Source organism: Rhipicephalus microplus, chromosome 5 (genome assembly GCF_043290135.1).
Source record: "Rhipicephalus microplus isolate Deutch F79 chromosome 5, USDA_Rmic, whole genome shotgun sequence".
Lineage (NCBI taxonomy): Eukaryota > Metazoa > Arthropoda > Arachnida > Ixodida > Ixodidae > Rhipicephalus > Rhipicephalus microplus.
The window spans coordinates 208262055-208275150 of record NC_134704.1 but is presented as its reverse complement, the minus strand read 5'-3'; the positions used below and the strand labels follow the sequence as shown (position 1 = coordinate 208275150).

The 13096-nt window shown below is 45.6% G+C and overlaps 1 protein-coding gene across 8 annotated transcripts in view; it reads right to left on the bottom strand.

Annotated features, from left to right (window-relative positions):
- The window catches only part of LOC142818105 (uncharacterized), a 91319-nt gene that overhangs the window by 55265 nt on the left and 22958 nt on the right, over positions 1-13096 (bottom strand). For 3 of the 8 annotated variants that reach the window (XM_075896434.1, XM_075896432.1, XM_075896435.1), the window contains exons 1-3: positions 10196-13031; positions 9668-9773; positions 6945-7023 (exon numbers count right to left, since the gene is read on the bottom strand). In XM_075896434.1, the coding sequence (XP_075752549.1) occupies positions 6945-7023; positions 9668-9679 (91 nt within the window). In that variant the 5' untranslated portion in view covers positions 9680-9773; positions 10196-13031. Of the gene's footprint in view, positions 1-6944; positions 7024-9667; positions 9774-10195; positions 13039-13096 lie in introns of those variants that run through there. The other 5 variants (XM_075896433.1, XM_075896439.1, XM_075896436.1 and 2 more) reach the window with 5 other exon arrangements.

The following is a 13096-nucleotide window of genomic DNA, read 5'->3' as shown; positions in this document are numbered from 1 at the left end:
TCCTGACTGTGCCGCGAATGCGGCGCGCCTATGAGCTACTTGGTTGTACGCAGCAGCATGCTGCCATGCTCGCTTCAGTCGCAGGACCATTGCCGCACCATCGCATTTGCATTGCAGCAAGTTGCACTGTTGTGAGCAGAACACATTCAAACTGCCGCACAAAACACCCGCACAACACCGCGACACACAGCCGTGCAGCTCAGATGCGTCGCTCTGAAGGCGTACGTTATCCCGTGACGACTTCACTTCGCTATTACTCACACACGTCGCTGGGCCGTCTCCTAATCTAAGCTGCCATTTTGGAACTCGAACGGTTCTTTTCTCGCTTGTTCGGTTTTTTTTTATTTCTTTGCGTGTGTCGCTTTCCCTGTCCCGCGGCGCCGTCGCTGTTCAAAGAATGAAGTAGAGATCGGCCGAATTGCAGATTTTCTCGCTTCGTAGTGGCCACTTGACATTTATTTGTTCCCTTCATTTGTTTCTTTAATTTTTTTCGGTGGGTCTCCTCAACACCTGCTTTTATTCCGTGCGTTGATGCACGCCACGCCTGCCCGATACGTTGTCCAAAAGAGTAAACTGAGTGTGCATGCGGTGCCGATCGGCCACATCGAAGGTTGCAGGTCCTTCCTTTAGCATTATATTGATTTGAGGGCAAAAAAGTATAAGCAAAGTTGTTCTGTGGTCGCAGTGCTGGTGTAAACCGAGCCCAACTGTCTGAACTGTGCGCTCTGCAGCATTCCGTACAACGGATATCGTTCGACGATTTGAAGAAATTATTAATTGATTAGCGCGTTGTGAATTTGTTGAGTATTCTGATAAATTTGTGCTTTCGTGTGACAACGCACTTCTGCCTCCTGCACTGCAGAATGCATTGCAGCCCGCACTGAAGGCAAATTGCAGAGAGCTCTCGAAAAACGTAAAAAGAAAACATGCGAGAGGAGACGAAATGGGAGTTTTTTGGTGGTCTCTTTCGTGACGAAAGATGACAGATCGTGAATTCACCTCCTTTATCTCCTCATTTATCCACGTTACTTTCCAAGGAAGTAAAATCGAAGTCACAGACCCATATTTTTCTTATTTTATTACATTCTATGGGTGTAGAACTGTTGATGTAGGTAATATCACGCCCTTGAAACGCCCGCTTCGGCTAGTTTGTGTTTACAGTGTAGTAGAACAGGCAGAGCCATACTAGTGAAACTGGGTATAAAATACGCAGGTCAATTTAGTGCCATAGAAGATATCCCGTATGAGATAGGAAAATTTTTAGTAATCTTACCGATACCAAAAAAAAAATTCCAGATCTCACGTACAGTGAGAATCTGTGATATGCGAAGCAAGAATGAGGAATGTTGATATGTCATTTTAAAGTAAGCACAACGTTACAAGGCGGACGTGAATTATGCTACACGGGACTTTCATGTCACGATTATCATGTTTGAACGTGTCATTTGCCTTCATCGTCTATTCACGTCACGTGATACCGAAATTCGTACATGTTGAGCGAGCGAAACGGCTGCGAGCGCGCTTTGAGTGAAGCATGTGGTCATGTTTTACATTACACGCATAACATGGTTATAATGTTTGGACACGTCATTTACCTTCGTCATCTAATCGCCTCACGTGATACCAAATTCGGTCTACGTGGAGCTACCAAACAGCCGTGACCGCGCTAAGAGCGTAAAACATATTCATGTTTCACATGACACACATGCCATGATTATCATGTTTGAATATGTCATTGGCCTTCGTCATCCATTCACGTCTCTTAATACCGAATTCGGTATATGTGAAGCTAGCGAAACGGCCGCGAGCGCATGATGAGCGTGGCATGTAGTCATGCTGTTACATGACACGCATATCATCATTATCATGTTTGCACCTGTCATATACCTTTGTCATCTATTGACATCGCGTAACACCAAGTTCGGTATATGCGAAGCTAGGGAAATGACCGCGTGTGCATCACGAGCACGGTATGTAGTTATGTGGTCACATGACACGCATGTCATAATTTCCACGTCAGGGTCGGTCACTTGTGTTCGCCATGCAGTCATGTCATACCATTCCAGTTTTCGAACATGTCATGTGAACAAAACCACCGCGAGAGCTGCAAGACCATGAAATGTAAATCATGACACTCACGACAGATATGTCATGATATTCATGTTATGATTACTCATTCATGCTCGTTATACAGTCATGCTATGCCATGCCAATTTTCGTATCGATACCATTATCGAAACGGCCACGAGAGTGAAAAGTCATAGATAGATAGATAGATAGATAGATAGATAGATAGATAGATAGATAGATAGATAGATAGATAGATAGATAGATAGATAGATAGATAGATAGATAGATAGATAGATAGGTAGGTAGGTAGGTAGGTAGGTAGGTAGGTAGGTAGGTAGGTAGGTAGGTAGGTAGGTAGGTAGGTAGGTAGGTAGGTAGGTAGGTAGGTAGGTAGGTAGGTAGGTAGGTAGGTAGGTAGGTAGGTAGGTAGGTAGGTAGGTACGCTCAGAGTCACCAAAGCTCGCTAAAAAAGCTTCGCTTTTAAAACATGCACCCGGACCATTATCGGGCAAGGAGAGCTGAAAGACAAAAAATAATATGAACAACGTAAAAGATTTACTGGAAACAACATATGTACATGCGGCCAAACACAAAGGAAATGACATGACTATAGCAGTAGTGAAATACAAGAAAATCATAAGGCTTGGTGAGAACGAGCTTTGCAGAAGAGGCGGCGGAAGCAGCTAATGCAGCGGCAATAGCATCCACCTCGACTTTACTAATCGTTAGCGACTCGCAGACAGCTGTGAGAACTTTGCACGAAAGCGAATATCCCGAATAGCTTTAAGAATATTTGCTGGACAAAAGACCAACGTGTAATCGGTATTCTCCGGGCGTTCGCTCACTCCTCTTTACCCGGAAATGAGGCTGCACACCAGACAGCTTGCGGATATACAGACCGAGCCCCTGGATTGCCTTGGTCGAGGTGGAAGGACCATGATAGATTTGAGAGAACGACCACTTCCAAAGATATTGAACAGTAATACATGATAATCCTCAAAATGTATCCTCCCACACACTGGTCATTGAGCAAGGAACAGGCGGTGGTGTACGTGCCCTCAAACCTGTACGTTCCCTAGTATGGTAAGAATGAATCACTGCTTGCCGGAAGTTCATTCGGACAAGTGTAAATTTTGCAACCACAGGGCAGACCACATTATATGGGCATGCACGCAGGCCCCCTAAAGGGACGAATTCCCAGACGGGAGTGGATGGTATACCACGCTCCTCAGCTCTGGCGCTCAATTACAAGCCCAATTAATACAGCAGGCCGAAGACGCCACCGAGGCCCACGTGATCATGGCCGCCGTCTAGCTTTGATTCCCGCCCCATGCCTGAAGGGGAGGAAGATCTTTCAACTAAGTAACTAAAGTTTGTTCATCATCATAGTCACAGCCACCGCTTGCTAGAGCTGCCTCCTGAATTATAACCCTTAAAAACTGTAGGATTGACCATCACAACAGCAAGTCAGACGGAAGAGGGTGACATAGACCGACTTACATGCACCCCAAGCGCCACCTACGCAGCACAGATCACGAATTCGTTGCGTGATGATGTGTTCAAGGGCGTGGATAACTGGCTAGACCACTTTTACCAGGTCACGGTAGTGAACAAATGAAATGAAACCAAGAAACTGGGCTACGTCTACTTTGCCCTTAAGGGTTGATTGATTTGTGGGGTTTAACGTCCCAAAACCACCATATGATTATGAGACGCCGTAGTGGAGGGCTCTGGAAATTTCAACCACCTGCCCTTAAGGACTACCCTCACGCTTGATATGACAAGCCTGAGCCGTCTAATACCAACTGGCAAGAACTCCAGCGAAAACTACGCCAGGGGCGCATTAAGGAACCTCAGGTGGTTGAAATTTTCAGAGCCCTCCACTAAGGCGTCTCTGATAATCATATGGCTTTTTAGGACGTTAAACACAACTTATTATTATATAAAAAACAGGCACGAAACTGAACCCTTCAATTCAATTCTGGTTTCTAAAACAACTGAAGAACTTGGCTTTCGCACCCCAGCTTTTTTGCTGATGATATTTTTCTTGATCTGTAAGGCCTATACCTAATTACAGGTCGATCCACTCTAAGCCAGTGAAAAAAAGTATTGGTAATACGAGTTTGAACATTATTTTAAAAAAGTCCTGCGTACACTGAATGAAAATAATTTTTCACAATGTAGTAAGTAAACTAAAACAGTCAGAGTATCCTAATCATGCCAGCACGTTCGTGTGACAACATGATCAAGAAACTAAAATTTGATGGGAACCAGTTAGGATGTCGTGGTGGGAGACGTATTTTCTTATCTTCTTTGAACAGCACATGAGCTTAAGTAACTCGGCAACAGGTACAAAGTCAATGAGCTTTCTCTGAAAAAAATAAATTTAATTCTATTTTCTTGCGCATGCGCAGATAATTTCCGCAATGCCGTATGAAACAAAGCAAAAGCTTTGAAGACTGCGCAATGAGTGTGCTTTAGATAATCTCCTTTGTTACTAGTACCTCTAATTAGGGAAGTATTCACTGGGCTAGTTCCAACGGTTGAAGTATCGGCTCCCGAACTCCACAAAAGCACGAACAAATTACGAGTGGTTCTATTTGGAACGCCTGTGAACGCCGGCTGTGGTCCAAAGAACGAGACGTAGAAAAAGTTGACAAGCAAACAAAAATGTATTCTCAACTACGGCAGATCAAACACCACACAAATTTGCACACTTGGCAATAATCTAAGACAATACGTCTTCAATCAAACAAGGGCTACACAACACAACCAGATACACTCAAAACGATGGACACACAACACGCGCTACAATGCAAGTTCATGCATTAATCAACCAAGTTATTTATAGGCTAAGATGTCCAAAGTCAGTCCAAAGTTCTTGGAACAAAACTTGAATGGTTCTCTTCAAGAAAACACTCACTCGAAGTCCAGCGCTGGCTGCCACCCACTGAGGTTTCTCTTCCAGGAAACTCTCGCGACGTCAAACGTTAACACTTCAATTACAATACTTCTTCGCCGGTAAAGGTACGAACACATTAGCGGTAAGCATGCCGTGGCGGCGTCCCGCCCATCGCTGCCTCTGCTCGGCAGCCAGCGGCACGATGGGGCTCTTCAACGTTCCTCTTCTGGCTACCCGCGGGCTGCCAGAGCCAGCCAGAGCGCGCTCGTTTTTCTCTCGGGCTGTCCGCCCCCCCCCCCCCCCATGGCGTACTTCCGGTTGGCGTTCGTTTATTTCGGGCTGGATGGTTCCGGCGGCCCGCGGTGAGCCCGAGGGTCGCCAGACGCTTCCAGGACAATTTAGTCGTGGAAGCTTTCTAGAAGGTTTTGGGCATGTTTCGGGCTAGCAGACGCCGAAAAGGTACGATGCACGCTCGGTGCCATCTTTGTAAGGACTCGATGGATTGCAATAGGCCGCTTGTGGACAGCGCATTCGCTTGCCATTACGCGTGGTGATATCTTCTAAAGCCTGTTCCGCCTTGTAAGATGAGGCAATTACGAGTGGCGGCGAGTGTTTTAAGCTACTGTTCATCACTTTTGTTATGTTTCCCGTGAAGCTTCCTCCTGTGAACCACGCGGTGAACTGTTGACTGTGTCGTGCACATGCCTTAAAAGTTATGTACGTACTACACGTTCGTACGCATGCATGGAGACAATTTCGGAATTAATTTTTTGTAGTTATCGTTTGTGGAGCTGTGCCTACCTTCTGTGCACTTAGCGAAGACGATTGTCATCGAACTAGTTCGCTCCGTCGTAAGTTTGCGTGCGTGAACCTCTTAGAACATCTGTCCTGACTACTCGATTGAACTTCGGTGGTGATAGAAGGCCCTAGATCGCTCCTGTTGGTGATGCTCACTGGTTGCGAACGGCGTGCGAACCCATTTCTATCTATGAGCCTGCATATGTGGTATAATATTATATTATACGGCGCGAGAAAAGAAAACGGAGAATGGATTCAGAAATGTATACGTCCTTTCGTGGCCCATTTCATCGCTAGCTTTGTCTTTTTTGACCTCTTCGTAATAATGCCCCGCAGTATGTACTATGACCTAGTAAGTCAAATCAAAGCTGATATACACGACATTTTTTAACGGCCACTTAGGACTGCAAAACAGGGCAGGGCAAGTTCTAAAATAAGTCGAGGACGTGTCATGCAAATGCTTATTTTATATACGACGCACACTCGTGGTATCAATACCTGCGCATATCATAAACTTTAGACAAAAACGTAAGTTGGTCAAGATGTGTGTGTGACGTATAATACGCGATAGCTGAGCAGGTATATATTGTCGAGCTCTTTTGGGGACACGATCACTCTCGCGTGACTTCGCGTCGTGTTGTGCAGTGGCTGATGCATGTACTAAAGAAACCTGAGCTTGTTAAGCTGTTAGCGTCGCGGCAGCTCACCTAGCATCGTTCTCGAGGGGCCGTGCGCCTGCTGGCTGTTTCGTTCGCGGACACGGCGACTGATCGTGTGAGCGTTTCAAGTCGTACCCCAAATGCGTACGCTCGAGGATATTATTTCAGATTTTCCGCGAGCTTAGCTACGTATTTCCAAGTGGACAATGCTGAAAAAAAAAACATACACGCGGCGCATTGTTTCGTTTGCTGCCATGACGGTCGAGTTTGTTTACGATTACGCTGGCTGTCCCAGCGTGCGATTTTGCGATCTTCAGGCAGCTTCGCGCTGTCTCGGGTTCCCCACACACGTGACCACGAGGCTGTTTCCTATCCAGACCAGAACTAGCTGACTGACCCTCTGGCTAGTTCTGGCTGCCAGAGAGCGGCGAGAGGCCTGAAAATCGAAGAGCCCCACTGTCCACGCCGCGAGAAAAGCGGGACAACAATGGTCATGTTGAGATGCGCGCACCCACCTGCTAGCTGCCGGCTCGCGGCTTGTCTTCTCTGCGACAGACCCAGAAAAAAAGGCACGTGTGAGGAGGCGCCGCATATCTGAAGAGGAAGGGAAGAAAAGCAGGCGCTCATTGGTGGTTCGCTTGTGCTAGAGCTGGCGGTAGCGGCAAAAATAGCCCAGTGAGGAATCCGTCACAGCACACCTACCAGTTTAGAGAAAAGAAACTGTATCTTTGGGCTTTTGTATCAAAATAACATGCAAATATCTAGCGGCAGCGTACTAAACTGCAATACCGCGAGGCGAAATGGCACTGGTAGTACTATCACCATCAATAAACAGACGCATTTTTTTTTGTTGCAGGTGGGGGGCTCGCGGCTAGATCGCGCTGCTCGCTTCCTCTGGATTTTTTTTTTCGTTGCTAAATTGCGCTTCGCGTCTGTAATTATTTCCCGGTGACCTAACTGTCCTCGACTGGCAAAAAGAACGTAAATGAAGTAAGGCAGGCATCGTTTATTGCAAGTGTCCAAGCCGGTACAACCAATGTATACAGTCGGGTCCGAACAAAACAAGTCACTCATACATATCGAAAGCTTTAAACCGATGTGTAAAGACTCTTGAGAGCAAGAAAGCATATGCATATAACTAAACATCATGATCACTGAATAAGCGTCGCTCTCAATGTGTTGCGGCGTTCGACTTCAATAGCTTGGCTTCAAGACAAGGGTCCGATTCGGCCGTCAGATGCGGCGCTTGCCCTGTAGTGTTGATCTTGAAGTGAACTGAATGCATGATGTGGAATCGGGAAGGAAACTTGGATATTGCAGATAGGTAGCTCGAAAAGTGAGAGCAATGTGTTTTGCTAAATATTTAAATAATTTTTTAAATTCACTATCTGCTCAGCCCTGAGCACAATTTCTGTTTTGCATAGACATGTCGATAGAACTTGAGCATGCTTTTGCAAGCAAGCACTCCTGAAATAATTAGTGGTACATGGTGTGAATCTGTCCAAATACTGGATCAATAAAGGTCACATTTATTACACACTTGTTATTGTGTTTACTTTTTCAATTTACTTGTGCTTGAAAGCTGAAGTTGTTTTCTCCCTGCTTCTTTTAGAGGTCAGGACTTGAAATGCGTACTGTCTTGCTGTGTGGCTGTGAATAAGTCAAGATAATGTATGTGTCAACTACCTGTGCAATTTCCTAGATGTTTTTCAACGACGGGGGTGCACAGGATTTCATTTCGTAGTGGTAAACACTATAGCTATGACATCCTAATTGAAACAGAAGCAGATGTGCTGAAAGAAATCTCGGACGTTTCTCCGCTATATGAAAAAAAAAAACAGTATCACATTCAATGAACACAATCTTGCTCTTCACGACCGCATTCACGTCTTTAATGAAGCTGTGCTGCAAGTGCTCATAACCTTCATGATTTATTAGTTTAGGAGCTTATCGGACATATGTGCAAAGCTAAAGTGATTGAGTGCAGCCTAAAGCTTTGGCGCAACTTTTTTGTAAACTTGTATGAGCTAAACACAATTATTTAAACAAAACAATTCTGAGTATAGATTGTGAACTGTCTCACAAAGCACAACTAAATGTTGAAAAGCATCGAACTGAGGGGGTGTTCACTTTGTAATGCAATTATTAATTTCTGGCGATTTACATGCCAACAATGAAGTGATCATGAGTCTTGCATTAGTGGGCAAATTTACATTAACTTTGGCTTGCAGGGGTTAAAACAAATGACAATATTGCCTCGCAGGAGACAAGAATGTTTGTCGAAACATTTGCTCTGACACCTCACGTTCACGGATTTTTCATATTTTCAAGCTTCCATTTTTTAACGGTCAGCTTAGTTCACCTGCATCATTGGAACTGGTTCACAGCTGTGCACTAGAAGTTCAGAAATTGTGCAGCACTAGTACAGCAGTGCGGCGTCACAAGTGAATGACAAGGTGCCGACAAGGTGAAATCCTTATTTTTGTTAGCTTAATTTAATGAGGTGCAAACATCTTGGCAAAACACGCCACGTTTGTAGAGGTGGGTACGGCCCCTACGTCTAATGCTATATTGTTTGTTAAGCTGTGCGTGCGGCTGCACTAAACCAGCGCAGTCAGAATCGGAGGTACAGAAAAATGGTGAACTATATTTAGGGATAAACCTCTCCTGCGCTTTTTGAAATGAATGGCACGGTTTAGAAGATGCCATTGCTGCACCACTGAATCGAATGGCGAGGTGCACAACCTGGTAAAATGAATCACGTAGTGCAGGCGAATTGAACAAACCCTTAAGCACACAAGCGTCTTAGCATTTAACCTTTGTCAAAATATGGCCACTGTGGCTGGCATCAAGCCTGTGTTGTTGAGCTGAGCACTGCCACAAAATCTAACTAATAGTGGTGCAGTTACAATGTTATTGAATTGTAGATTCCATGCTTGTGGACAATTAAAGCACCCCTCCATGATATACGTGGCAAAAAATTCACAAATAACGCATTGCATGTGTGAGGTTCGAGATGGGCTGTTGTAGCTAACGTTCTGATGTTTTAACGTGCTTGCAGAATGGACATTCGGGGGTAGTCATCCTGTCATTGTATGGCAGTCTGGTAAAAAAGTAACATCACCAGATATCAATGCATGAAATTAATGCATAATCGATGCATCAAATTTTGCAAAGTAAACAAATAAACTCTGCTAACTAGTAAACAACAGTATTTAAAACAGGTATGTATTTGTACCTCATAACACATGTATCACTCAGGGCTGCTTCTTCACAAGGCACGTCATGTAGCAGGTTCCTTGCCCATTGTACACAGCTGCTTCCATGACAGGTGGGCCTAGAGGCTGTGGCAGAAAAAGAAAAATTTCTGATTTATTTGACGCTTTTTTGTCACACTATAGCAAAACCACACCCATAAATATGTAAAGTTTCTCAAATGCGACTGTGGTAAACTATTAACTCGTAGGTTTTTTGCACTAATATATGGGCTAGCTACGAAAGCACATGCGAAGTGACAGTGATGTATTTGCCTTCTTTCATCGCAACGGCCTTGTTGGTGTTACCTGGGGATAGAATTTTAGAATTAACAATTCAGTTAGCGACTCGTTCCCACGTGAAACCACGCCGCAAGTAACGCACGTTTTTCAGGTTACAAATTAAGACGTTAAACAATTTTAAAATTTAATATTTTGATGCGCTGCCACCGTGTGACGCCTACGCAGTCATTGGCGAAAAAACTACATATGTTGAAATGAACCCAACTTGCCTTGCAAGCAAACGTCCTTTAAAAAACTGAAGTGGTTTCTTCTCACCGGCCCGGGCTTGCAACAGGTGTTCATCCGATGAAAGCTTAAACGGTCGCTTCGTTCCCCGGAAGTCACTTGAATTCCCTTCGCGAAAGCATTTGAACGAGTCAAAATAAACCGAACGAAAAAGAGTGTGCCACTCAGCAGAGGCTCGAAACATTTACAGCGAAACGAAACAGTGCAACACACATCCGAACGTACCAAGAGCCGTTACTTGCCGTCGCAACCGTTGGCCGCCGTATATTTTGAAATGAGTATCAAGACGTCGATAGGCTGCTGTTGACCTCAAGCCAGCCGGAGCAAAAACTATTACGAAAAATTAATGACGCAGCACACGTTTAAAAAAAAAACTACTCGCTATAAGAACAAGTTGTTTTTTATGTGTAGTGTGCGCAAATATGTAGTATTTGATCATTTTAAAGTTGAAACTTGGCCCCGATGTGGGCACTCCTACAAAAAAGTGCAATAGACCGAGTCACGAGAGAGGTTAGTAGATCCACTCTGAGTACTTGAAGCAGAAACGCGCCGCCGTTGATTTTTTCGCCCCCTACAAGTGTTCACTTGATCTTGGGAGTTTCCTGGGCCTGATTCGGTCAGGCACAGAAACTCCACGATGCTCGGCGGGAGAAAGAGCGAAAAGCAGCGTCTCGCAAGCGGCGCGCGGTGTGTTCGTACCTTAACACGTAGGCTACTCACGCTCTGCGACTGCAGAACGCGTCTTCGCCCACTGGCGGGAAACACATACTGTTCTCCTGCTTGCAATACAAGCCTTCACCCGCAGGTGGAAAACCTCGTCGTCTCACCTGCTTGGTCACCGTGGCACGAGCTCTTCGCCTGGCGGTGGCAAGCTCTCTTCATATCCACTCCAACGCACATTGGCGCAAACTCTCGTCATCTCTTGCCCTATGCACCCTGGCACGAAACTTTATTCATCTCCTGATCAACCCCATCCGCTTCTCGCTTAGTACGTTCGGCCTGGGTTCCGGAAGGTTCGTCGGCGCGCTGTATAGTCAAAGCTGGGGAAGGGACAAGACTTTACGAGAACTCTCGTCGACCCATGACGCAACCAGACAGTCACTCATGCTTTTCTTCTTGAAGCTTCAGGTCTTTGTTTGTTGATGGATGCGAGGAGGTTGATCGGCTGGTGGCGGCGCCTTTGAGGGGGAGAGAAGGCGCGTCTGCGGCATCCTTTGATGCTTGTTTTTTTTTTGTTTTCGCTGGCTTCTGGCGCTTTTGAACGGCGCCTGGTATTGTCACCCTCACGAGAATTCAAAGGCGCACGCTTTCTTGAGCACTCTTTTGTAACACCTTTAGCTGTGGCAAAGTATACACTGGACAATCGGGACGGTGCATCAATGTTCGTCTTAGAGAGCACGATTCATCTCTGAAATCCTCAGGTTGCGGGTAATTGCAGAGAGTGCGGCTGCTATCCGGTTCTTCAAGACACTTGAGTTGTTTTTCGTTGTGACAATAAACTGACACTTGAGTGCATGGCAGCTTTTCATATAAAAAGAGCAGATAAGTGCGTCGGCCAACCTTCGCTGTTGCTACACGATAAGTATTTTGGCTTTCTAGAATAAGTTTCTGGTAAATAGTTCTGCTTCTGTTTACTGACTGTTCTCAAATTGCCATGGTGGTCCTTTTCGACTTCACGCGCGTGCGTTTATCTTCATTGCGTTCATATATATTTTTTCTTGTCAACGAATCTTTTAGTTGCGAGAAAGCACGTGTGCTGTGTTCCTTTTTGTTTCTTCTTGTACGGCAACCACAGTTATACCATGGGCAATACTTGGCAGCTCAGCAGCTGTGCTCTCCTGCACACAGCCAGCAGCCACGCTGACCTTCTCCTCGGCGCTGCAGCTGGCCTAGTCGTCACCCCACGTTTTCTGGGGCCGAAACAGGCCCTGAAGTTCTCCTCAATGTCAGGAAAACCAAGATGAGCCACCTAAGGGGGCACAGATGCTGTTGACGAAACTGACAAACATTCTTTACCACGCCATGTTAACAACACCGGTTTCTTCGTCAGAAAGTTTTCTTTTCATGACGCAATACATTCCTCCGATATTCCTGTAACCATCGACATCCACCCGGCCACTGTACTTGTGGGTACTGGCGCAGATTACTCCGTTATGAGTGGTGACTTTGCGGTTGCTCTATAAAAACAGATGACGCCATGGAAGGGTTCTCAGCTCCATACCACGCATAGTCAGTTTGGGACGACGGTTCGTAGGTGCACTAACGGAGAGTTTTGGGTGCCTTGACTTTCACCGGCACTTTTGTCGTACTGAGAAAATGTTCCAAGCAGGTCTTTGCGAATATTGGCGTTTTACCAATATTCAGGAGCTGCTGATGGTCTTTTCACGTAACAGACTCTCACAATTGTGGAGAGCGCATGATGGCGTAGCGTGCATCGGACGATTCAGTGACCACAGCACCCCGTTTTAGTGTGCTGGTTAACGTGGTGAGTGACATCAACCGAACAGTTTTTGTAGCTGTGGAAAGCAATTTGTCTGTGCTCTGTGCTCGTCAAGCATGCGTCGCTGATGGCCTCATGAACCTGACAAAAAAGTCTGCGAAATTTCAAATGACAAATTTCAGTCTTGAATATTAGCACTGCATCAAGCAGTACGTCGTCGCTTGCTTCGAGGAAATTGGTGACTGCACAGCCAGCTTATCACTCGCCCAACTAACTTCTGGTTCTCACGATGACAAGCACTTTCCGGTTAAGTTTCATGTGAACTCCGAACTATCACCTTCACAGCGAGACAGCATTCGTTTCCTCCTGCTTTCCTTCAGAGGCTTCTTTGCCACGACGTCGAAATCAAACAGACGCTCGTAGCGTAGTAATGACAAGTAACGAT